This window comes from Macrosteles quadrilineatus, unplaced genomic scaffold (assembly GCF_028750875.1).
Source record: "Macrosteles quadrilineatus isolate MER2022 unplaced genomic scaffold, UCM_ALF_1.0 Scaffold_9__3_contigs__length_116548681, whole genome shotgun sequence".
NCBI lineage: Eukaryota > Metazoa > Arthropoda > Insecta > Hemiptera > Cicadellidae > Macrosteles > Macrosteles quadrilineatus.
The window spans coordinates 37,963,738-37,991,551 of NW_026542602.1; the positions used below are offsets into that span (position 1 = coordinate 37,963,738).

The following is a 27,814-nucleotide window of genomic DNA, read 5'->3' on the forward strand; positions in this document are numbered from 1 at the left end:
TATTTGGATTCTAGGCTAAGGATAAGGCATCGCGAGGTTGTAGTAGGATTTTAGGTAAAGCATTTAGGATTTGTTAGGTTACTATCAGTGAGGGTTAGGCTAAGGTCAACCTGGGTGGGGCCAACTTATTCACCAACAGTTTTGACGTATGACGAACCACAAGCGGAAGACGAGGAGAGCTCTCTGCCGCATCTGGATGGGTTCCACAGCAAGCTGCCGCCAGGGATTCTGCCCCACGGACTACCTCAGGTGAAGGAGACAGAGCCAGCCATCACCAAGGTCGAACAGGAAGCCAAGAAGGACCCACCCAAGACTGGTGAGTATCTGCTTACTGTAACGTTCCCTGCATGTTAAACTGCAGCATAGATTAGGTGAAGCAGATTACATGCTGAATCTGTTAAACACAGCTATGTCTCGTTGATTTAGCTGTAAAGGTCAACACCAGATGGATGTCTGTGCGCAGACAAAAATATTGCTACCCTGATTATTAAATGGTACGAGGGTTATTCAGAAAGTAACAGACGTTTGTAAATAAATCAATGTAAAAAATAAGTTTTACTATGTACATTTAGAAGTTAAACTTTGAGGCTATTTTTTATCCCCATTTAAATTAAGACGTTTGTCGTAACATGGTACAAGCTTTTCAATGCCCTGTTTCGAGAAATCTGCCACTTTCGAGTTCAACCACTGGGTTACACCGACATAGAGTAGCGCCAGTGTCAAAGAGTTGTCTAGTGAGCCACGTCTTCATCGCTGGGAACAGATCAGATGCTAGGCGCCAAATCCTACAGCGTATGATTGAAAACTTCCCATCCAAAACCATCCAATAGCTCTTTGTTTCGATTGGCAGTGTGTAGACAGGCATTGTTGCGAAAAAAAATTTCTAGTTTTCCACAACCCTTGTTTTGGATCGCACGTCTTAACTTTCAGAGTGTTTTGCAATACGTCACTGAGTTGATTGTTTGGCCACGCTCAAGAAAATCTACAAAAATCACTCTCTGAACATCCTAAAACATAGTAGCTGCAGTATTAGTTCTTGCTGATAGTGTCTGCAAACACTTTATTGGTTTCTTGGGGGATTGTGTGTGACCCCATTCCATTAACTGTCTTTTTGTTTCACAGTTAATGGGCTTTACCCAAGTCTCGTCACCAGATACAATACAATTACATCGTGGTTTCCAATTTTTCATACTCTTCCAGAAATGTCTGTAATGCAGCAACTCTTTCTTTTTTTGGTCTTCCGAGCAACTCTTTCTTTTTTTGGTCTTCCGTTAGGAATTTTGGAACCCACGTGGAAGCAAATTTGTTGTATCCAAGTTTACCAACCACTGTTAACTAAACTCCGTGAAATTTGAGAAAAACTTTACGAGAGTTTCAGGGATGTATTCATAGAATTTCTTTTCACCACAAACTCATCAGATGCAAGACTAGGCCTACCATTGCCCCGCCTATTGCCAACATGCTAGAACATCTGTCACTTTCTGGATAGCCCTCAAATATTCGCAGCATTGAGGTAAACTATCCATTAACCGCACTGGATATAGTGGTGAAAGTTTATTGAGAACAGTGAAGGTATCTGCTTATGCTATTCTGGCTATTATGGTATTCTTTAAATAGTTTTGGTCCCAAATTGTTGCCATCAGGTAGTACAAGAACATAGTTTTTCTGTAGTCATCTTCTGCTGAAGAGGCTGTTATTTGTAAAACATTATAAAGTATACAGTCGAGTCTAGACCCAACGCTTATTAGGTTCATAAACAGGTATGAACAATATTTGTAATTTCTTTAACTTAAACAGGGTGGCCACAAACCGACAATTACGGGTAAAACTTATTATAGTGTCATTTCGTTTTAATATGGATTTAAGACAATTTATAAAGTTTTAACACCCAGCCACGTACTGTACTTGCTTGTGTTAATGCTCATGAAACTCCATTAGCGCATGAAAGACCCGATTGTTAAAACATCTTAAATATCATCTGCAGTGCCTACAAAATCGTGAACATTTTCTGTAGTCACGGCATAACCATGAACACCCGTTCTGTCAACTTGACCTGAGCTTGGCCTGATTATTATTTTGAGCCCGAACTGATCCCTCGAGCCAACTGTTGGCCCGACATTACCTGAACATATGCAGTAAGGTACAATATGATAAGTAGGTTACATACCTTATAAATCCAACAAACAGCTCAATTTTGTTTACATGTTTCGGCTTGTGTCCGCCATTTTCAAAACACCACAGTTTGATGTTTTAACAGTGGTGGGTATAAGCCAAAACATGTAAACAACCCTTTTGTAAAATTGCGCTGTTTGTCGGATTTATAAGGTATGTAACCTATTTATCATATTGAATAAACAGCTCAGGAGCTAGAAGAATGGAAATGAATTTCAATTAAGGTACACTTGGCGACTGGGAAAAATATGGGTGAAATTTTTTCCAGTTGTTTAGCCCCTCTGTTTAAACACACCGAAAGATTGTTAGATTTGTGTTTTGTGAATAACAGTGAGAGAGCTGAGCGAGGAGGAGAAGCTGATGATAGTGTTGTCGGAGGAGTTCCAGAGGTTTGTGTACCACACAGCACCCATCGTAGAGAGAGCTTTAGCCGAGGACCACGACATCTACACAGACTACACTGGCGGTGCTGACCGCGAGGACACTGGGTGAGTTAGGAATTTAGGATGTTGGTTGTAGTTGTGTGTGAATTTGAAATGTCTGCCGCTAGGCACTGAATTAGGGATTGAGATTTTTTACATAAATATTCTTTTCATCAAAATTGAGAAATCAAAATATCTAAAGGTTAATGTGCCTTGTCCAGTCCTATCAAGTAATCAAAGGATTACTAATTTTGGATCATATGACACATTATCAAATCGGGCATCACATTAAAGAGTTTAAATCTGATAAATGTCTTTGTTATCACAAACCAAAACACAAGCAATGAACTTTGAAAGACTCTAGACTGACCACACTGATTCAAGACAGGCTGGTGCATGCTGTTCAGCAGATGCGATGCAACTAGATCCTCTATCCATGAGTACAAAAAGAGACTTTTCTCCAAGCAAATTCCTTTTAAAAAGAAATTTTACTATGGTAAAATGGGATTTGATTAAAAAAAAATGGTTTTTCATTAGCCAAAAAGGCTTTTGATTCTTTTTGCAATATTTAATCATATTAACGTCTATTGTCCATAAGAAAAATCCAAATAAAACTCGGTTACTCTTGAATGAAAAAATCAAAGAAATCAATTAACAAGAGCAATTTAAACAAAAAAAGTGATAACAGGCTGCAGCCAAGTGGAGTTAGAACGGAGTGGAAAGTTCAAAGAATGCCCCCACCATCACCAAGCGGGTGTATATTTTATTAACCTACAAACCCAGCCCACCCATTTCAGTCGAATTTTGTGAACTGATGGCCGACTGTAATGTGTCCAAAACATCGGTAGTTTCTGTATATAGCTAAGTAATGCAGTCATTGCGGTCAAACCCCGAAGACTAAGATTGTGTAAATATAAGTGACGACTACAGAAGCCTATCCATGAAGATTTCAATGACAGTTTGAAACCAGCTGTTAATTAAACCCGTACTGAAAGGACTTAAAACTGTGTCAGCTGCTAGGTAAAAAAAATTAAAACCTAAACTCAAAAAAACTTTAACTCTAAACTAAAATTATGGCTTCGACATTCCCTTACTTTAAAAGTTAGCATATCTTTCTTTCAACGCAAAAATAATGAAAATCCGTCAAGCGGTTGATTCAGAATAGGGAAATAAAAAAAAACCTCACGTTTTAATAAAATATATAAGATTTATGAAGGTAATCAACTGATTATATACTTAACAAACAAACAATTCATAAGTAGTATAGTATGTTTTGATCTAATTTACTCGTCCATCGTTTGTTACAGTGATGAGAAGTCGGGCTGTAGACTGTCACAGTCGCGGTGTTTCTCTGACGAGCGATGGTCGCGCAACCGCTGTGTCACGTCCCTGGACTGGTCGCCGCAGCACCCTGAGCTGCTGTTGGCCAGTTACCACACAAATGCTGAGAGTCCCCACGACCCTGATGGCGTGTGTCTTGTGTGGAACACCAAGTTCAAGAAGACCACACCCGAGTTTATATTCCACTGTCAGTCTGCCGTCATGAGCGCCACATTTGCCAGGTAAATTAGTGATGCGGACCACCAGTTTCAGACATGAGTAAAATCCATTTGTGATTGGCAGGTTTTGAACCTAAGCTACTTTGTCAGCTTGGTCTGTTTTTCAATCTTAAAATTAGTTCCTTGGCTGGAAATTCTATTAGTATCAAAGTGAAACAGTTTTATTTGTGTATAATGCAAAGTTGTGCAACTAAAGATCCTTAAATCATTAACAATTTTGATTCTTTTGAAACATTTCAGATAAACAATTTTACTATCTTAAACTTTCATTTCACACAAAACATCTTGTACAAAAAGAATTTAGGTAATAATTAGTTTTTTACAGTTACAACATTTTTATACAAAAGATTTTTTGATAATCATAAAAAACTAATTTGATATTTTAACGCTTCTTGCTTTCAGATTCCACCCTAATCTCATACTGGGAGGCACATTCTCTGGACAAATAGTTCTCTGGGACAACCGAGTGCAGAAGAGGACACCTATTCAGCGCACACCGCTATCAGCCACAGCACATACGGTAGGAAACTTACGCAAGAGTGAACTAATGACGTAAGCATCAGGCTAGCAGGGTTATGGAAACCGCATAATTGAATACATTTTTGATAGATTTGACACTAAATAAATACTGTTGTTTAGAAACCATCAAATGGTGAAAAATATGTTGTTATCTGAGAAAATTTCAACATCCAAGTTATATATTTCAAGGTCGAACCAGGCCACAATTAGAGAGTATTTAGGGAAAGCCAGATTTTGCTCCCGGGAAAATTTAGGAGCTTGATTTTTTTCACAATTTCAGAGGCCACCTTGTATGTTCTTTTACCAAATAAGCTACAGAGTTGGTCCATTTAGATATAAAGTAACTGAATTACCCCTACATTTACAGCACCCAGTGTACTGTCTGTCAGTGGTGGGGACACAGAACGCACACAACCTCATCTCAGTGTCTACAGACGGTCGGTTGTGCTCCTGGTCACTGGACATGTTGTCTCAGCCGCAAGAGACGCTGGAGCTGCAGCACAGACAGAGCAAGGCTATTGCCGCGTGGTGTCTCGCCTTCCCTCACAACGAGGTCAACAACTTTGTCATCGGCAGTGAGGAAGGCGCTGTGTATTCAGGTGAACAGAACTAAACTTTCCAGATTCTTAATTTGAATGATTTTTTTATAAAATGTTAACTGTATCCTACGAGTATAAATGTCATGCAAGTATTTAAAAACTTATTTCCTCTCAATATTTTTTGTGGCCATTTTTGTTTGTGTGAAAACCACGATATAGAGATGATAGTAATTTACTAAATATTAAATAACTTATCAAGTATGATAGATCTTTAAGTAGATTCATATGATTATATGAGTATATTGATCGTATATGATGTACATGTTTGATCACTGAGACTCATCATGTTTAGTAGATATACCACATAAAAGTTGGACAAAAATAGCAAAACGGCTAGTGTGCTCTAGTTGACAAAAAATATAAACTAAACCTGTCTTTATGGTTGCATTAAAAATATAATTAATTGTAGTATTAGTAGCTTTAATAATAGTATTAGATCCGTGTTTGTCTGCCCGCAGCGTGTAGACACGGCAGCAAGGCAGGAGTGACTGAAACCTACGAAGGTCACCAAGCCTGTGTCACTGGTATTGATGCCCACAGGGTACAGGAGGGAATAGACTTCTCACATCTCTTCCTCACCTCCTCCTTCGACTGGACTGTCAAACTATGGAATCTTAAGGTATTGCAATGTCGATGTAGGTAGAGTATATCTAATGTTCACCTTTTGTTAGATAGCATCATCAATGACAAACAGCATCTAGGTCAAGAAACTATTTCACTTGAAATTGAAGAGACCTTCATATTTGATGGGGAGAAATTTTACTGCTATTGGAAACTGGAGTTATGCCCAATAGCCTATAACTAGTGATGGGTCGATTCCAAAATTATTCGATTCCGATTCCGATTCTCGATTCCGGGTTCGATTCCGAATACCATGGTTCAGGATGACAAAAAGGTTTTTATAAATTAATTATTAAATAAAACCCAAACATTATTAGAACGAAACACACAATTTTAATGAGGATAAACACAATAATAATAATAATAATACAATAACAGTGAAAGAAAACGAATGAACGTAAACCGTAAAATTAAACCTACAGCACATTTTTTCAAACATTTTTAACAATGACTTTTACTTTTAAATATAGGCCTAGAGCTTATAGGCCTACAAGTTTACAATTACCACTCAACGTGAACAAAACTGATTTTAAAAATAATTTTAAAGGTTTTTAGAAATTAATTATTAAAACCCAAACATTATTAGAACGAAACACACAATTTTAATGAGGATAAACACAATAATAATAATAATACAATAACAGTGAAAGAAAACGAATGAACGTAAACCGTAAAATTAAACCTACAGCACATTTTTTCAAACATTTTTAACAATGACTTTTACTTTTAAATATAGGCCTAGAGCTTATAGGCCTACAAGTTTAAACGGTTGTTTAACATTTATAGGTTGTTAAAACCTTCCAATTCACTGTACAAAATTATATTCCCAAGTCGCTTTTAGGCTAAATAAAAAGGACGATCGCTCTAGTCTCGTTCAGTAGTGACGTTTCGGGACCGACGGACCGACGAATACGAATAGAAGTGTTTTGTTAGACTTTGGTAATGAATGGTAACTCAGCAGTCGGCTCTGTTTAGGGATGAGCATCGATAGTCGATGTTTTCGCATCACCGATTTTTTCTATCGATTTTCGTTGTTTTTCACATCGATGTTTTTGACCAAGTATATTGAGATATCGATGCTTTCCGTTACTGGAGAGTACAGAGACCAGACGAAAAATTGAAGAAAAAAATCTATGTCTTAGTCCCAAAGGCCAAAAACATCGATTTTTTCACAACGATGTTATCGGTTACTGATAACATCGTTGTACCGATGCAATGCTTCAGTTAGTAGGCCTAGCACAAATACTAGAAAAATACCGGTATGGATCATGAACATAAACAAATGACGTCGTTGGCCCGAATCCTATACGAATAGCATTGAACATATGTTTTGGGTTTGGCAGTTCCATTTAAGCAATGTGAAATAATGTTTATTTTCGGGCCAAAAATGTCATTTGTTTATGTTTATGATCCATACCAGTATTTTTCTACTTTTCTAGTATTCGTGGTTAGTAGCCTTGGTACCGCTGGTTGATCTAAATCGATGCTCATCCTTTCCTTGTATGTCTTGTGAGCTGTGACGCAATGCTTACTCGCTCCAGTCCAGTTTGCCCGAATCTCCAATTCCCATCGGTTAACTGTTTCTCATTGTACTAAGCCTCTGTATTGAGTTCGCATCTATTATTTCATTTGCAATACGCTCGCTCTAGTCTCGCTGACTTAGTGACGATACGACCAGAACTTGTTGTTTGCTCAGAGTTGCAAGCAAATCATTAGCAATCTGAATTTATTTGGTTTCTTTGTTGCTTTATATGACGTTTGTGGCTGATTTTAACCAATTTTATGAAAGAATCGAAGACAGTTGGAATCGATCCCAAACCCACGGAGATTCGAATCGAATGCTCGATTCGATTCCGGCGGAATCGAGAGTATTTTGGAATCGAGAATCGGAATCGGCCCATCACTACCTATAACTAAGTGTACTTAATTGGTGGCATTCCATTAGCCCTGTAACATCATCAAGTGTATTAAAAAAATTACCAACATGGAGAATTTTTGAATTTTTAACTAGAAAATTTGGAATTTTCATTGCATTTTGTCATTGCATTTATTGACACAGCCTGCTTGACACCATACTGACCACTTCACTCTTGCTACAAAAACTGGAAGCTTTGGCCTTGACAGAAATAAATGTTATTTACAATTCCAAAATTTCTATATATAAGTCAGGTTTTACTATACATGTATAAAGCACTATATGCATGTGTTTTTGTTGAGACATCCTTTATATCTCAGCCAGTATTTAACCGAGAATATAACTAAGGTAAATGCACCAGTAGCTGACAGTGCTCCAGAAGCTGACAGTTTGAGTTTCTTAACATTATAATGTGGTATATTAAAAATATTTACACATGATTGCATTGTTAGAAGAACATATGTTTATTCTTGATTCGTTTACAAAAAAATCAGTGAAATTTAGCCCATACTCGCTGAATGGTGGTGGTTTGAAAGCGACCCTGTCTGTACACATCATATTTAGTCGATTCCCTTAATAAAATTGTTAAGAAGGTAAGTTTGGTTTTTTGTCATTTCGCTAAATTTCTTAAATAGTATTAATGATTAGGCTCATTATTTTTATCAATCATACCTTTGTTGACAATTTCATGATAAAATTGGGGTGTCAGGGGTTTTGGATTAAAAATTATATCAATGTCAGGCTTTGGTACACAAAAGCCATACAAGTTCCAATAGCTGACAGGGGATATTTGCTACTTGCACAATATTAAATTTGTTTTACCCATCGAAATTTGCATGCTATTTATAATGTATGTGATCTCACATTTTTATAAAATGATTTTAACTTTTTAATTAATAAGCCAAATTATCTAAAAAAATGTATATATTTTTTAAATATAAATAAAAAATATATATATATATTTAATGTAAATATTTTTTATTTTAAAATATGTAAAATAAATTTTCTTAATAACGTTTTACATGATTTTATAATTTAATTATTAAGTTAGATTTTATTCGTCTTATAAATTATAAAACCCTTAGGTTTAGCAGCTAGTACATGTATAGTTCCAGTGTCAGCTACTGGGACAACTGACAGTCAGCTACTGGTACAAGCACTTTTTTCACTGTCAGCCACTGGAACACGTACAAAGGTTGAATTAAGTTTAAAAATGTTATAAAATATATTTAAAAAACCCTTTTTGTATGACAAATTTGAAAACTACACTAAATTTAGAATCACATAAAATCCGTAATATCTCTTTAGTTCCTATTTATTCAAAACCACGGATTATTAAGTGCGTATAGTTTCTTATACTGTCAGCTACTGGTGCGTTTACCTTATTCTTTAAAATGTTTAGTCCAAAATTACCAATACAGTTATTTTTGTTTACACGTGAATCAAAATTATAACAGTAAAAATAATCTGTATCAGCTGTTTTTTTTTAACTTCACCTTATGATGAAATTTCAGGTGAGAAACAAAATTAGATTTTAAAATTGGGACTTAGGGAAATAATACGTAATAGTCGTCTCACCTGAAATTCAATTACACCCTAAAATTTGACCAGATAGCCTAGCCTACAATGAAATAGTCCAGGATTCTAAGGTATTCGTTAATTAATTGTCGTTTCGAGTTTATTGGATCAGACTCTGAATATAATTACAACATTGTTACTAACTATATTAGCTTACCTTTAACAAGTTATCATCACAGCCACTCGAAATATATGTTGAGATCGAATTTGGAATTTAATACCGCGCGAATATAACAAAATAATTTAACAAGGTTTAATAATACTTGAATCGGTACTTGGTCTACACCAAAGTAGAATGTGCCCTAATACTGTAATAATAATTAAAATTCATTGTGTAGCCCCTGAAGTGTTGATTAGACTAATATTTAAGGTACATACCTTTACGTCCACAGTTCAATAAATGTATGGTCAAACCCACCACATGTTTTGCCTATACATAGGCATTGTCAAGTCGTCCTTCAAGAACGTTTAGTCCATTGTAGACTTGTCAAAAAACATTTAAAGGTCTGCCTCCGTACCGAGACTGGTAAATAGTAGGCCTACTAAGTGTTAAATGTTTCATACAATGTGTCGTGTTTTATGTGTTTTAAATGGTTCATCTCATGTTTAGTCCTAGTGACAATGTAAAAGGTTTACCATTAACTTCTAGATACTGAAATACGTATCCCATCTATATGGACAAACTCTAGCTTACTATACTTCCCAAAGACATGCCATAGTGTTTACAATGAGTTTGTGTGGTGATCTGCGTACTCTGTCGGTGGGAATGGAATAACTGGTTTTGTCTGTAGGAGAACAAGCCTCTGTACTCGTTTGAAGACAACAGTGACTATGTGTATGACGTGGCTTGGTCCCCCACACACCCTGCGTTGTTTGCTGCCGTGGATGGTACCGGACGACTGGACCTGTGGAACCTCAACACAGACACAGAGGTGCCTACAGCTACGGCCATCGTCGAGGGTAGCCCTGCGCTCAATCAGGTAAACTGGACCTCCCACCCAAGGATTTAGTCCGGAAAACAGCTGTTTGCTGCCTGCTTAATCGAATGGGATTTGATTACGTACTACTATACAATAATGAATTTTACTGAACACCAGCTGATTACAGTTAGCCTACTTCTAGTTCAGAGTTTTTAACGTTCAATATGACGTTGGATATTTCTAGTTATCAAACACCTTTAGGTATGTAGATGTGTTTTTGTCTAGGTATCATGGACTCCCAATGGCAACCATGTAACGTGTGGAGACGACGCTGGTCGCATCTGGCTGTACGACGTGGGTGAGGTGAGTACGATTTGATAATTTCCTCAAGTATTTGTCACTCAAGGTTCCCCTGGATGTGTATACAATTGTGATGGAAATGATTTTATTTGAATGGGGAATGTTATAACGTAAAAAAATTTTCTTAATAATCTAAAACATGTCACTGATTCGACTTAATAAACTATTTTGACAGTGGGCAAATTTGTTTATTTGACCATGTTTGGTACCTTCCAAACACAACATCTTCCAGTCCCCACTGCATAAAACTATCTGGCTTAAAACTATCTTAACTATCACATTCAAATTTTTGGTCTCAATATTTGATACTTTGAAGATAGTGGTAGGTATTCAGGTGTTAAATACAACATTTCTTGTAAAGTTTTACTTGGAGAGGGGATGGGATCAGGTTCCAGATCCTGAAGGTTTACCAATGAGGTTGCTTTATTACGATCACTATAAATGGCCATCTCCTAGTATTATACAGTTGGATATGAAACAGAGATAATCAATCATAATTTTAGTTTTTTTATACTGAATTAAAGCTAAGTATCTTTATCAAAATCCGAATTTTTGTTGTGTGTGCTGCTGCTAAGAGTTCTGTAGTACTGTAGAAGTTTAGGCACACAATGCTATGATTTCAGCTCTATTGTTACAAAATTGTACCCTGACTAATTAAGTTTTTAATTTTTACAGCAACTCGCCCAGCCAAGAATGGACGATTGGAACAAGATGCTCGGAACTCTGCAGGAACTGAAGAATAACCAGGCTGATGAAGAAATGGATAAGATGGCCACTCTTAGTACTTCTGCTCCCAACAGCCTGTCTTCAATTGTGTCAAGATAAAGCTTTCACTATAGTTATTAGTTATAATTAAGTCACTCACCCTATGCCTCATTGTAATTTATTTATGTTTTTATGAATTATCGCTTTGTTACAATAAAATAATACATATAAAACTGTGTATTTTTACTGCACTAAAATTTAGTGTAGATCTGCAACAATACCATATATCTATTGAAAAGGTTTGATTCCGTTGCATGTTCAGGAATAGAAATATAACTTACGACCTTAAGCCGCGTTTATACGAGGCCAATTGACGGGGCAGATTACCTCAGGTAACTTAGTAACCTGCCCCGTCACCTGCTCTACTGGCCTCGTGTAAACGCGGCTTTAGGACAGCTGTTTAGTGTTGAAAGAAGTTGGAGGTAGCTGAAGGGTTTTACTTAAAGGTGTGACAGACAGGCTTTGCTACCCCTTCCTTTTACCTCATCCTCCTCTAATACAAGGCTGCTGCATTGGTGTGTGGCTCATATTGAATGACATTGTACACACACACACCCCATCTCATTTTAGGGAAAATCGCTTAGGGAATAAGCTATTAAAGTAGGTCTCATGCTCATGGAAATACCTAGACCAGGGACCAATCCACTTCAATCCACTTTTTTGTTTTGAGGTCCCAGGAGGCCAAAAACACCATCCATTCAGATTCATATGTATACATAACAAAACTCAACTGAAGCTTGACAACTTCTTATGACAACAAAATTATCCGATTTTGAATAAATTTGGTTCCACCGAGTTTGTTACCCAGCATGATCAGACTATGGAAACAGGGTTTTATGGGGTGGTAATTGGTTTTCCCATTTTTGTCTGTCAAAATATTAAATTTTCTAATTTCTGAAGCTTGTTTTTGTGTCTAGTTCATGTTGGCGACACTGAGCACTAGTGTCAATTCTTTTGAGCTAAATTTGTGGCATTGTATTAGCGAATTTCCCATATAGGGAATAATCCATTATCGTTAGTACTCATGGTAAGACCTGGACCCGGGACCGATTTACTTTTTTGTTTTGAGTTCCCTAGAGGCCAAAAACACCATCTGTTCAAATTTGTAATGGTTGGCTCTACTGACTATTGTCATTTCATTTTAGTTTATTATCATGTGTTAATTGTTTTTGTTTACTTGGAGTTGATTGATACTAATAAAATACTTTTACCTAGATTATTCTATCATGATCAATTCTGATTTAATGGGTTTAATACATGGCGCAGTCGGTATTTGCATAGTTTGGGGTAACCAAAGGCTTTGGTTGTTTCAACTATTTATGTATTAATTAATATACTGACACTGAAATTTAACTTTTTTACCTATACAAACATATCAACAACTTTTGTGGTATCTACCATTATCAAAAAAGTTTATCATGGCTCATACACAAGTAAGAATGCCTGAACCTTTTTCCTTCCAACCAGCGGAATGGTCACCATGGAAAAAACGTTTCGAAAGATTTAGAACAATTAGTGATTTGGATCAATCATCTGAAGAAAAACAAGTGAGTACACTCATATATGCAATGGGCCCAAAATCAGAAGAAATATTCTCATCCTTCAAAATGACCAACGAAGAAACAAAGTATAAAACAGTCATGGACAAATTTGATGGGCACTTCAATCCAAAGAAGAATATTATTTATGAAAGAGCCAAATTTCTACGTAGAAAACAAGGACTAACAGAAACTGCAGAAGATTTTGTGACAGATTTATATTATCTTGCTCGTACCTGTGAATGGGGAACGCTTGAAGATGAAATGTTATTAATGGTCATTATTATTGGTATGCGTGATCAAGATTTGAGTGATAAACTACAATTAGAAAATAAAGTTACATTGGAATCTGCAATAACTTCACTTCGCAAATCAGAAGAATTGAAACGACAAAAAGAAGAATTGACCCTCCCATCAATCGAAGCTGTAAATAAAAATCAACGTGCTAGATATGATAATGCAATACATTCATCCAAAAGAGAAAATAGGGATCAAGGGAGATTAACGTATTCAAGCTCAAATGTCAAGAGCTATCCCAACTCTTGTATTTGGTGTGGTTCAACCCCTTCTCATCGAAGAGGTCTGTGTCCAGCAAAAGATCGCAAATGTTCTAGGTGCAAGCGAAATGGCCACTTTTCACACTGTTGTCTTCAAAACAATGTTCGAGAAATAGACTTGGATCGTTCAGATGACTTTACCCAAATCGCTAATGAACCAGACCCATCGAAAAAATTCATTGGGTGTGTGTATTCTAGTAAAACAAAAAATGATCCCTGGACAATAAATGTAAGACTTAATGAAGACACTGTCAAGTTCAAAATCGACACAGGAGCTGACGTGACAGTAATACCATCCAACATAAAGCTAAGCAAAAAAATTGCAGTCCAGCCTACCCAGAGAACTTTAAGTGCGGCTGGAGGATCGCCTCTTTCTGTTCTTGGCACAATCACTGCAAAACTTGTAACATTTAGACAGACAGATAGAATATTTTAAAGGCTGTGAGTGTTGTACGGCTGGCCACCGGACAACTATATCTCTCTCTATTGTTGGATGCGCGCTCCAACCTATTGTTATCAGCTGAGCCTTGCATTCCGTCTGACTATCCTGTCGAAGTTTGTCGAACGTTACGCCAGTATTTTTCCACGATAACTCTGCCTCAGAACAGCCAGAACTACTTGAGGAGCGACATCGCTGACTCGACTACAAGACCCATTCTTTCTACGTATGTCTACGGATTATATGGAAGCATGGTAAGCAGTATGATGGATTTTTAATTTTGTTGAAGGAAACTTTTAACTTAAACCTAGTCAAAATTCAGAACGTAACCTAAAACTCAGAAAAACAATATTTTCTCTCTCAAGTTTTGAAAATGAAATCTTAGTTCATGAAAGAAAAACCTGTTGTGTTTGTTCAGGAATGATTTAATGGTTTTCATCTTTAAAAACAGTTATTTCGATTTTATAATGTATTGTATCATAGTAGAATGTTTGTAAAAATTTATTGTTTCAACCTTGAAAAGCTTTGGTAAAATATCTATGAAGTCTTAACCATTATTCCAACTTGTGAAACTACTGTAACTAGGGAACAACTTTGTCAAAACCTGTCAATACGAACATGTGCTAAATTGAATTAATTTCCTTGCTGAAACATTTTACGAGGTTAGAAAATGCTTTAAAAACTAATGTAGGCTAGGCTAGTTTCAAATCATAATGATTTCAATGTCAAGTGTAAATTCTTAGTTTATTTATTTGTGTTCAATTTTTAAATGTGATGTAATTTTGTAAAGTTTCATGTAGGCCTAGCCCATTCATATTCAATCTGTGGAAATTGTAAGTATGTAATTTTATGTCAAAAGGGTTTAAAAGTCATTTATTGTTTGCGAAAGAGAGAAATAAAATTTAGGTTAGATTGTTGCTCTGGTAAAAACAGTAATCACTTGAAGTCAAAATGTATTTTGCCAGTACTGAAAATAATTTTGTTATGTAAGAATTTAGGCTGAGACAATTTTTCAAGGTTCTTAGTAATATTTGGTACATCTGAATTACTCTAGATTCCTTTATAATATTTCACAGACTATTTGTAAAGCAATTTCCAGTTACCACTCTCATTCAAAGTTCAAGTTATAATTTTATTCTGAACTCTTTTGCTGTCTAGTAATGTATTAAAAATACCATGTGATTTAATTGTCGTTTGCGGTAAACAACCAAATAGTTAAAAATATGCTCTGAATGTTAGAGATTTCATAATTTAAAAGATTGGTTTGGAGATACTGACACTGACTGAGGAATATTTGTGTAATATTGTGATTTTTAAAAGTTGTGTTTGTTTATCAATATTTTGGAACAAGTATTATTACACTTTTGAATATGCAGGGTTTCTGGTTTGGAGGATGCTAGTCTGGACCCAGAGCCTCACCCTGCTGATGACTGTACCGATCTTGACCCTGCTGAAGAGGTTTACCTACTCGACTTAACCTACCCTAACCGGGACTGCGGAATTGTTCGACGAGGGACCTCCACATCCGTATAACTGACAGATGAGTGTAGCTTTAAGGATCTTAGAAGTTGGTTGGACTTTTTAAGGAACTTTCACTATTCATTACCGCAAGACCTGGATCAAAGCTACTCTAGCCTAGTGGGATACTGTTAAAATCACCATTTGAGGATAGGGTTAACTTAGAAATAGTTAACGGACAAACCTGATGACAATTTGTCTTTATGTATATAGTATTTGATAACTTGTAGCTAGTAGGTATATTTGTGTAAAGTAATCTTTCCAATTTTGAAAAGAAATAAGGGCCCTTCTTAAACAAAAAAAAATAAATAAAAAAAAATAAAAAAATAAAATACAAGAAAATATTGAAAGCGCTTTCTACAAAACAAATCTTATTCAGATAATTTTACAGTTCAGTATATTGACCATGCTACCTACTTGAGTTTAGGCTCTGTTTGGGATAATTAATTGAGTATAGATATTAAAGGTTGATTTTCTGTAAGAATATTTTTTTTAAGCGAAATCGCTGAACTAGCCTACCAGGTATATATGTTTTGTGTATAAGGTTGATTATCTGTTAGAATATTTTGAAGCGTTAACGCTGAACTAGATTGTGTGTAAGAATTTTTTGAAGCGAAATCGCTGAACCAGCCTACCTTAATATTTAGATGTATATTATTTGTGTTTCAGCTGAACTATTATTAGATTAAGTCATGGTTTCTTATTTGTGGTTGTATTCCTTCAGAAATGTGAAGTGTTATTGATGTAGGTATTGAAATTTGACAACATTATAGGATTGAAGGATAAAATATTGTTTTCATTGTGGAACCTGGTCTTAGATTAACAAACATCCATCATACTTGCTTACCATTGGTTCCTTGTTACCACTGATACACCAAGCAACTTATAACAAGGTGGCGCCCTCTCAAAAGTTATGGAATATTCTCTCCATCACACTTAGAACTCTAGAGCTCAGGTTAGAAATTTTGACCCACCCCTACTCTACCAAGAAGTTCAGAATTATCTTACTGCAGGAAATTTGTAACGAGCTAGTGAGGCTACATAATTGGCGCCCTGAACGTGGGGCTTTGGTTGGAAAAAAAAAGGCTTTTAATATTTTTTTTGCTAGTGTTGGCTCTTGGATATTATCGGCCCAGTTCTTAGAATAATTTTGGCTTCTCGGATTATTATTTAGTCCCAACGATTATTATTGGACTTCTGATTTTATGAAACTTTTGATTGCTATTTATTGTTACTCTTGTGGATCTTGATTGTTGTTTATTGTAGGCCTATTGCCATTTTGATGAACTATACCCGATATGTTGATAATATGAAAACATTAGCCTACTGAGAACTTGGAAGAATTAAGGAACATTAATTTGGATTTTGAAGCGAAGAAGTTGTAGGAATATTTTCAAGTTTACTGGAAGGAAATTAAAGGAAAAAAAAAACTTGGTTCATTTTAGAACTGGAAAAAAAAAATTAAATACATATTGTTGCCGTTGTGAATATTATTTGGATTTATATTGATTATTGATTTTTAAGGATTTTTGCTAACACTATGTTCTAAGCTGGGACATTTTGATATGTTGGCTTATTGCTGGAAGATTCTTTTGTATATAGCCTAGGTAATTGTTGCTGTTGTCTTGTATGGAATGGTACCTTGTTCATTTTGATTTTATTGTTGTTATTGAGACCAAAAGAACTTGGAATATTTTGCGGTCATCCTGAAGAGTTATATTGAACCTATGTGTATTATATAATATAATAGTAGCCTGTTATTCACAACAAATATATTGGATTTAGTTTGTTTGAACAAGTGTTTGCCATTTGAAATATATTCAAGGTTGTTATATTCAAGATGAGTTATAAACTGCGGAAGGATGAAGTGCAACATGAACTTAAGGTTAGGGGACTTACAACAGATGGTGATGTCTATGAACTGAGAAAAAGACTACAATTAGCTTACTCAGATAAAACACCGATTGACAATGAAGCAGTCAAGAAACTTGATCATGGATTAGAGTTGGAAAATTGTGAAGAGAAATATTCTGACTTGGTTGAATTAGTTGATGCTTTCGACTCATCGGCAAAAACATATGAATATCTACGTCTGGAAGCTAGAAGCTCGCATCTGTTGACTAGACTTCAACTCATTGATGATATAAAAGGGGACATAGATGTGGATGAGACATTCAAAAATAGGTTGAGCAGCCTGATAGAAAAAATAAAAGTAATGAAGGAACAGTTGGAGAAAAAAATCTGCAAGACACCTGATGTATATCACACTGAGCAACCTCAATTCCCGATACCTACTGAAGATAACATTACCTTGAAGGTACCAATACTTAGGATACCAGAATCGTCTTCAAAGAAGGCACAAGAAGAAAACTTAGTCCAATCTGAAAGTGAGAATCAAAAAGTGTCATCGAGGGAAAGTGATTTTTATCGGAAAAGTGTTCCTGTATACAAGTGGAATTTGAAGTTTGATGGAAGTCAAAATCTGAGCATCGGATCCTTTTTAGAGCGAGTGGAAGAGTTACGAATTTCACGAGGCATATCCGAAAAAGAACTTCTCGAGTCAGCAGTTGATTGGATGACTTATTCTCTGGATCTGCATTGGTGTGGCATAGATCCAACAGACAACGTATAAAATCATGGCAACAGATGAAAACCGAACTACGAGCTGTATTTCAGAATCCAGATTATGACCATCTCCTCCTTAAAGAAATATTAAACCGAACTCAAGGCGAACATGAAAACATCGACTTATATTTGGCAGCTATGGATGGATTGTATAGTCGCCTAACTGAAAAGATATCAGAGGAAAAACAATTATCTCAAATACTGAAGAACTTAAATAATTATCTGCAGGACAAACTATGTATGTTTAACATAAACAGCTTGGAAGAATTACGCAATTTGGCTCGAAGGGCCGAACTTGGTCGCATACGCTCAGCCACCCAACATCCCCCTCCAAGACCTAATCTAGTATTGGAACCTGACTTAGCGTATACAGGTCATAGACGACAGCCAACATCACAATATGTCTCGGCAGTTAATTCAGTCGATCAACCTAGGAAATATGATAGGAAGTGTTGGAACTGTAATGAAGAAGGCCATTTATCTATGCATTGTGAGAAACCAAAGAAACTTCATTGTTATGGTTGTGGGACTCCAAATATTAGGAAATCTGACTGCCAGAGATGTAATTCAAAAAACTTGCTCCGACGGGAGCCAAAGTAGTTAAAAGGTTTGGTTCCCGTGTATTTGTAAATAAAAATTTTCAAGACTATGTTAACTGTAAGAGCGATAAACGCCTAGATTATCAGGACTATGTTAGTAAGAGCGACAACCGCCTAGATTATCAGGACTATGTTAATTGTAAGAGCGACAACCGCCTAGATTATGTGTTTAAAACAAGAAATCCCGATCCCAGATTATATCTATCAGTGTTCATATTTGGTGAAGAAGTTCAGGCTCTATTTGATTCTGGGGCATCTCATTCAGTGTTAGGTAGGAAAGGTATGTGGATATCTGAAAAATTCCCTCATCTATTTAGTAAATTTACTGGTAACGTAGAAACCGCTGACGCCAAGAAACATCGAGTGGAAGGTATGATAAAATTAGCTATTTCATTAGAAGAGAAGACAAAGGAAGTTGATGTTTTGATAGTTCCATCGTTAGACCAAACTTTAATTTTAGGAATGAATTTTTGGGAAATTATGCAATTTGTACCGGATGTCAAGAATAAAACTTGGGAATTCTGTGAGACACTTGAATACGTCAGCGAGATCAACAACGGAGGACTGCAGGATGGCGAGAACTTAACCGAAGATCAGAAGAAGAAGCTTCATTGCTGCATTACGACCTACTTCGACAACGTTGAAGACAACAAACTAGGCAAAACACACCTAGTACAACACATTATAAATACAGGAGATGCGCAACCCATAAAGCAGAGATATTATCCTCTATCACCAGCACGCCAGAAGTTAGTAAATGAAGAATTAGATAGAATGATCAAGTTAGGAGTTGTAGAACCTTCAAAAAGTGCATGGTCATCACCCATAATTTTGTTAGACAAGCCTGATGGTTCACACCGTTTTATTGTTGATTTTCGGAAGGTGAATGCAGTGACACAGCGTGACGCTTATCCTTTGCCTCGAGTCACCAGTATTCTCGATAGGTTACGACAAGCAAGATACCTCAGTTCCTTGGACATAAAAAGTGCCTACTGGCAGATTCCCCTTCAAGAACAGAGCAAGGATAAAACAGCATTTACTATTCCAGGGAGAGGACTCTACCAATTCAACACTATGCCCTTTGGGTTACATAATGCTCCGGCAACATGGCAAAGGCTAATCGATCAAGTTTTGGGAGTAGACTTAGAACCTTTTGTATTTGTATACCTGGACGACATGATAATTGCCACTCCCACTTTTGACCAACACTTGGAAATTATAAGCAAAGTTTTTGCTCGATTAAAGTTGGCCAACCTAACTCTGAACCGGGAAAAATGTAAATTTTGTAGACCTGAATTATTTTATCTTGGATATGTTATCAATGAGAACGGCTTACAAGTTGACCCGAATAAGGTGAAAGCTATATTAGAAATTCCAACACCCAAAAATGCTAAGCAAGTTCGTCAATTCTGCGGAACCGCATCATGGTATCGACGCTTCATCCCCAATTTCGCCACCAGAATTCAACCACTTACAACTCTCCTCAAGAAGAACAAGAAGTTTGTTTGGTGTGATGACGCTGAGCGAGCCTTCCAAGATATAAGAAATAGTTTAGTAAATTCACCAGTTTTAACCTGTCCGGACTTTGAGAAACCATTCATTATTGCTTGTGACGCCTCTGGTGTCGGATTAGGTGCTGTACTTTCCCAATCTACTGAAGATGGTGAAGTTGTCGTAGCTTATGCGAGCAGGACACTGACGAGGAATGAGATGAATTTTTCGGCCACCGAAAGGGAATGTTTAGCTGCTATCTTCGCAGTAGAAAAATTTCGTCCATATGTTGAGGGTACTCCCTTCACTGTTATAACAGACCACTACAGTTTACTTTGGCTACAAAATTTAAAGGACCCCCAAGGTCGACTTGCTAGATGGGCGTTAAGACTCCAAGGCTATGATTACACCCTAGTCCACAGGAAGGGAAAAGAACATGTTGTCCCGGATTTACTATCAAGAGCCCCTATGGTTAGCGAAATTCGTGTGCAAAATAATGTAGAGCCCGAAGTAGATATTAAAGACAAGTGGTACAACAGTATGATTCAAAATGTGCAAAAACAGCCCTCAGAGTATTCAGGATGGAGGGTAACAGATGGAAAATTATGGAAACATTTACCTAGTCAATTCGGCCTCGATGAAGACTTAGACAATTGGAAATTAGTAGTACCCAAAGATTTTCGAAACAAAATTTATGAAGAGTGCCATGATGAAGTTACTGCTGGACACCTTGGTGTTATGAAGACCTACCTCCGAGCCAAACAACGTTATTACTGGCCACGGATGAAAGCGGATATTGCTAGATATGTAAGATCCTGTCTGGTGTGTCAGAAGAACAAGCCGGATAATCAAAAACCCGCTGGACTTATGGGTCACAGTAGATTAGTTAACCAACCTTGGAACATGATTAGTGCCGACCTCATTGGACCTTTACCAAGAAGCACAAGAGGACACCGTTATATTCTAGTTGTTTTAGATACCTTTTCAAAATTTTGTTTGTTATACCCCTTGAGATCAGCCACATCAGCTACAGTTGCTCAACACCTTGAAGATGATGTATTTATGATATTTGGAATACCACAGTTTATCATCTGTGATAACGGCCCGGAATTTGATGGACAACCCTTGCGATCAGTGGCAGGAAAATATAACGTTAAATTATTGTACAACCCGAGAAGACATCCCCAATCCAACCCAACAGAACGCACCAATAGGACCATTGGAACCATGCTAAGGTCATATGTAAAAGAGAACCAACGTATTTGGGACCGTAACATACCCCAGATAGGGTTTGCCTTAAGAACAGCCGTGAACGAAACAACTGGATTTACGCCAGCCTACCTTAACTTCGGCAGGGAATTGTGGGCAAAAGGGAAGAGTGATCCATTGGTGGAGCCTAGTCTACAAAACCCAGATCCCGAAGAGATAGGTCAACGGTTGAAGAAGCTTGGAAATCTAGAAGACATTTTCAAGGATGTGAAGATGCGCCTGGAAGTAGCTCACAAGAACAACGAAAAACGATATAATCTACGTCACCGTCAGCTGGAATTTGATGTTGGAGCAAGGGTTCTGAAGAAGAACTTCGTACAATCGGACGCTGCCAGGTTCTTCTCATCCAAACTTGCCTCAAAATTTGTTGGACCTTATGAAGTTGCCAGTAAAGTTTCATCTACAGTTTACCAATTGAAGGATGAAGAGGGTCGAGACATCGGTAGGTGGCATATTTCAGACCTGAGACCTTTTGTGCCTCGTGGACATTAGAAAATTTCAAGAAATTTTCTCCGAGGAAGGGGAGAATTTGTAACATTTAGACAGACAGATAGAATATTTTAAAGGCTGTGAGTGTTGTACGGCTGGCCACCGGACAACTATATCTCTCTCTATTGTTGGATGCGCGCTCCAACCTATTGTTATCAGCTGAGCCTTGCATTCCGTCTGACTATCCTGTCGAAGTTTGTCGAACGTTACGCCAGTATTTTTCCACGATAACTCTGCCTCAGAACAGCCAGAACTACTTGAGGAGCGACATCGCTGACTCGACTACAAGACCCATTCTTTCTACGTATGTCTACGGATTATATGGAAGCATGGTAAGCAGTATGATGGATTTTTAATTTTGTTGAAGGAAACTTTTAACTTAAACCTAGTCAAAATTCAGAACGTAACCTAAAACTCAGAAAAACAATATTTTCTCTCTCAAGTTTTGAAAATGAAATCTTAGTTCATGAAAGAAAAACCTGTTGTGTTTGTTCAGGAATGATTTAATGGTTTTCATCTTTAAAAACAGTTATTTCGATTTTATAATGTATTGTATCATAGTAGAATGTTTGTAAAAATTTATTGTTTCAACCTTGAAAAGCTTTGGTAAAATATCTATGAAGTCTTAACCATTATTCCAACTTGTGAAACTACTGTAACTAGGGAACAACTTTGTCAAAACCTGTCAATACGAACATGTGCTAAATTGAATTAATTTCCTTGCTGAAACATTTTACGAGGTTAGAAAATGCTTTAAAAACTAATGTAGGCTAGGCTAGTTTCAAATCATAATGATTTCAATGTCAAGTGTAAATTCTTAGTTTATTTATTTGTGTTCAATTTTTAAATGTGATGTAATTTTGTAAAGTTTCATGTAGGCCTAGCCCATTCATATTCAATCTGTGGAAATTGTAAGTATGTAATTTTATGTCAAAAGGGTTTAAAAGTCATTTATTGTTTGCGAAAGAGAGAAATAAAATTTAGGTTAGATTGTTGCTCTGGTAAAAACAGTAATCACTTGAAGTCAAAATGTATTTTGCCAGTACTGAAAATAATTTTGTTATGTAAGAATTTAGGCTGAGACAATTTTTCAAGGTTCTTAGTAATATTTGGTACATCTGAATTACTCTAGATTCCTTTATAATATTTCACAGACTATTTGTAAAGCAATTTCCAGTTACCACTCTCATTCAAAGTTCAAGTTATAATTTTATTCTGAACTCTTTTGCTGTCTAGTAATGTATTAAAAATACCATGTGATTTAATTGTCGTTTGCGGTAAACAACCAAATAGTTAAAAATATGCTCTGAATGTTAGAGATTTCATAATTTAAAAGATTGGTTTGGAGATACTGACACTGACTGAGGAATATTTGTGTAATATTGTGATTTTTAAAAGTTGTGTTTGTTTATCAATATTTTGGAACAAGTATTATTACACTTTTGAATATGCAGGGTTTCTGGTTTGGAGGATGCTAGTCTGGACCCAGAGCCTCACCCTGCTGATGACTGTACCGATCTTGACCCTGCTGAAGAGGTTTACCTACTCGACTTAACCTACCCTAACCGGGACTGCGGAATTGTTCGACGAGGGACCTCCACATCCGTATAACTGACAGATGAGTGTAGCTTTAAGGATCTTAGAAGTTGGTTGGACTTTTTAAGGAACTTTCACTATTCATTACCGCAAGACCTGGATCAAAGCTACTCTAGCCTAGTGGGATACTGTTAAAATCACCATTTGAGGATAGGGTTAACTTAGAAATAGTTAACGGACAAACCTGATGACAATTTGTCTTTATGTATATAGTATTTGATAACTTGTAGCTAGTAGGTATATTTGTGTAAAGTAATCTTTCCAATTTTGAAAAGAAATAAGGGCCCTTCTTAAACAAAAAAAAATAAATAAAAAAAAATAAAAAAATAAAATACAAGAAAATATTGAAAGCGCTTTCTACAAAACAAATCTTATTCAGATAATTTTACAGTTCAGTATATTGACCATGCTACCTACTTGAGTTTAGGCTCTGTTTGGGATAATTAATTGAGTATAGATATTAAAGGTTGATTTTCTGTAAGAATATTTTTTTTAAGCGAAATCGCTGAACTAGCCTACCAGGTATATATGTTTTGTGTATAAGGTTGATTATCTGTTAGAATATTTTGAAGCGTTAACGCTGAACTAGATTGTGTGTAAGAATTTTTTGAAGCGAAATCGCTGAACCAGCCTACCTTAATATTTAGATGTATATTATTTGTGTTTCAGCTGAACTATTATTAGATTAAGTCATGGTTTCTTATTTGTGGTTGTATTCCTTCAGAAATGTGAAGTGTTATTGATGTAGGTATTGAAATTTGACAACATTATAGGATTGAAGGATAAAATATTGTTTTCATTGTGGAACCTGGTCTTAGATTAACAAACATCCATCATACTTGCTTACCATTGGTTCCTTGTTACCACTGATACACCAAGCAACTTATAACAAGGTGGCGCCCTCTCAAAAGTTATGGAATATTCTCTCCATCACACTTAGAACTCTAGAGCTCAGGTTAGAAATTTTGACCCACCCCTACTCTACCAAGAAGTTCAGAATTATCTTACTGCAGGAAATTTGTAACGAGCTAGTGAGGCTACAAACTCTCTTACAAAGGACAATCGTGTATGGAAAAAATGTATGTGGCTGACAAATGCACAACACCACTACTTGGCAAACCAGCAATAGAAAAACTAAAAATAATACCGGTTATTCGTGAGGTATCGAAAACTAATTTCAAAAAATCTGCTAACGATTGGATCAAAAACTTTCCTGACCTTTTCAGTGGTCTAGGAAAAATGAAGGGGAGCTACGAAATTGAACTTAAAAATGATGCAAAACCTTATGCGATATCAGTTCCTCGACGGATTCCAGTACCTCTTTGGGAAAAAACAAAGAAGGAGATTTGAAAATATGGTGAATATGGACGTTATAACACCCGTTGATCACGCTACTTCTTGGTGCCTAACGTTTTATGGTCGTGGTGCCTAAGAAAGATAGAACTCAGGTTCGAATATGTGTGGACCTTACTATGCTTAATAAGAATGTGTTTCGACAAACTCATCCTATTTGGGGCATTGATTATACGATGGCTCGAATAAAAGATGCCAAAGTCTTTTCCATACTGGATGCCAACCATGGGTTTTGGCAAATAGCTCTTGCAGAAGAATCTCAAGATCTCACCACGTTTTTAACTCCTTGGGGCCGATACAAATTCAAAGTTCTTCCATTTGGTATCACAAGTGCTCCCGAGTATTTCCAGAAACGAATTCAAGAAACCTTAGGATCTCAACGAAACTGTTTAGCTCACATCGATGACATACTTGTATGGGGTTCCAGTCAAGAGGAACATGACTTGATCTTAAATGAAGTTTTAAAGAAACTCAGAAATGCTGGAATTACATTGAATAAAGACAAATGTGTATTTTCTCAGCCAGAAGTACAATTCTTAGGACATCACCTTTCATCCCGAGGGGTTCAAATCAGCCATGAAAGAGTCAAAGCCATTCTTGAGATGAAACCTCCATCTGATATAAAAGAAGTACAACGCTTCTTAGGAATGATTAATTTTTGTGGTAAATACATACCAAATCGATCAGAAATACTAAAACCAATCCATGATCTACTTAAAGAGAAAAATGAATGGTTTTGGGGAGAACAACAACAGCATGCGTTTGAAAGTATAAAAAAACTTCTGACCTCAGCACCCCAACTAGCATTTTACGACCCTCGCTTACCAACTCTTGTGTCAGCAGACGCTTCTTCTTATGGTCTCGGCGGATTGCTTCTTCAGAAACATCATGATGGTAAATTCAGACCTGTTTCTTACATTTCAAGGTCACTTACAGAAGCTGAAAAATCATATTCAAATATTGAACGTGAAGCCCTGGCAATCACATGGGCTTGTGACAAGCTCAGAGACTATATAATTGGTCGAGAGATTGTAATTGAAACGGATCACAAGCCACTTGTAAAAATCTTATCATCTAAGAATTTGGATGACATTACACCTCGCTTACAGCGAATGAGGCTTCGCATGATGAGATACTCATATTCAGTGACATATACGCCTGGAAAACACCTTGCACCAGCAGACTGTCTTTCAAGATGCCCCATTCCAAGCAAGGAAACATATGACATGGAAGAAGAAATTGAAGCTTTTGTTCAAAATGTGGTTGAAAACATACCTACGACTGATGAAAACATAAACAGGTTACGGGAAGCTCAGCAAGCAGATCCCATCTTCAGAAAGATTGCAGTATACTGTCATACTGGATGGCCAGAAAAATCACAACTTCCATCTCAACTAGTCCCCTACTTCTCGGTTAAAGATGAGATATCACTGATGGACAACTTACTTTTACGCAATTCTAGAATAATAGTACCATCAAGTCTTTGTCAAGAAATGCTTCATAGAATACACGTCGGTCATCTAGGAGCCACCAAATGTCGAGAAAAGGCTAGATTCAGTTTATGGTGGCCAGGAATGGCATCAGATATAAATATGATGGTAGCTTCATGCCCAACATGCATCAAACACAGAGAAAATCGAAATGAGCCGCTCATTCCTTCCGAGTTTCCAAAACGTCCATGGGAAAAGGCAGCAATGGATTTGTTCAAGCTTAATGGCAAATGGCTCATTGTTATAACAGATCAGTTCTCGAGATATTTTGAGATTGCAACTCTACAATCGCTCACTGCATCTGAAGTTATTGAGAAATGCAAGTCAACGTTTTCTCGCCACGGTATTCCTGAAGTTTTATACTCAGATAGTGGAACGCAGTTTGGCATCACTAGTGCAGAATTCAGAAAATTTGCCAAAGAGTACAACTTTTTATGCAAAACAAGCAGTCCTCAGTTTCATCAGAGCAATGGCTCAGCCGAAGCAGCTGTAAAAATTGCAAAAGCTGTTCTAAAGAAGAACAAAGGAGATCCATATTTAGCTTTGTTGTCTTACAGGAACTCTCCACTGGCCAACGGTTACAGTCCAGCACAGTTATTATACGGACGCAGACTACGGGACAATTTGCCTACCTTACCATGTCATCTGGAGAACAAGCCAGACTTCAGTCATCTCCGAGAGAAGGAGAATCATTATAGACAAAATTACAAACGAAATTACGATCGACGACATGGTACTCGACCCTTATCAGATATGAACCCAGGAACCAAAGTTTGGATATCTGATTTGAAACGTGAAGGAAAAGTCGTAGAAAAGTTAAACTCACCACGATCTTATAAAGTACTGACGGACAAAGGAACCATAGTTCGAAGAAACCGGTTTCACTTACAACCAATGCCAAACATTCAAAAGGAAAGTTACCACAACCATCAAGCATCAACAAATAGTCAGAAGGATCATTGCCACAACCATCAACCATCAACAAGTAGTCAGAAGGATCATCGATCTGAGGAAGACAACGGTATGTGCTTAACAAACTTTTCAACAGATAACCGTAACAGTCAACCATTAACAAGAGGTCCGATGGATCATCATGAAGACATGCCAAACTTTTCAACGGTTCCTCCAAACACCTCTGGAATGTCTTCTGCTAACATAACAACCCGATCAAGACGACTTATAAAACCTCCCCAGAAACTCAACCTTTAAAGAGGGAGATGTAATGGTTGGCTCTACTGACTATTGTCATTTTAGTTTATTATCATGTGTTAATTGTTTTTGTTTACTTGGAGTTGATTGATACTAATAAAATACTTTTACCTAGATTATTCTATCATGATCAATTCTGATTTAATGGGTTTAATACAAAATTCATATATATATATATGTCCGTTAACAAGATGACTTGGGCAAAAATGAT

The 27,814-nt window shown here is 36.7% G+C and overlaps 2 protein-coding genes across 17 annotated transcripts in view; both read left to right on the forward strand.

The window, feature by feature from the left end:
* Positions 1-11,597, forward strand: part of LOC129001969 (cytoplasmic dynein 1 intermediate chain-like) — a 57,076-nt gene extending 45,479 nt beyond the window's left edge. For 10 of the 16 annotated variants that reach the window (XM_054429422.1, XM_054429426.1, XM_054429424.1 and 7 more), the window contains 9 exons: positions 140-316; positions 2,504-2,660; positions 3,902-4,156; positions 4,556-4,673; positions 5,040-5,271; positions 5,730-5,890; positions 10,177-10,365; positions 10,591-10,668; positions 11,341-11,597. In XM_054429422.1, coding sequence (XP_054285397.1) covers positions 140-316; positions 2,504-2,660; positions 3,902-4,156; positions 4,556-4,673; positions 5,040-5,271; positions 5,730-5,890; positions 10,177-10,365; positions 10,591-10,668; positions 11,341-11,490 — 1,517 coding nt within the window. In that variant the 3' untranslated portion in view covers positions 11,491-11,597. The remainder of the gene's footprint in view (positions 1-139; positions 317-2,503; positions 2,661-3,901; positions 4,157-4,555; positions 4,674-5,039; positions 5,272-5,729; positions 5,891-10,176; positions 10,366-10,590; positions 10,669-11,340) is intronic. The other 6 variants (XM_054429423.1, XM_054429427.1, XM_054429433.1 and 3 more) reach the window with 1 other exon arrangement.
* A 13,483-nt stretch (positions 11,598-25,080) lies between these two features.
* Positions 25,081-27,603, forward strand: LOC129003334 (uncharacterized protein K02A2.6-like). Its single transcript, XM_054431627.1, has one exon. It carries the CDS (start codon positions 25,081-25,083, stop codon positions 27,601-27,603), a length of 2,523 nt encoding a protein of 840 aa, XP_054287602.1.
* Positions 27,604-27,814: the final 211 nt, after the last annotated feature.

Coding starts and splice junctions, on each gene's coding strand:
- LOC129003334 (XM_054431627.1), top strand. CDS start 25,081: ATGGCTCGAATAAAAGATGCCAAAGTCTTTTCCATACTGGATGCCAAC.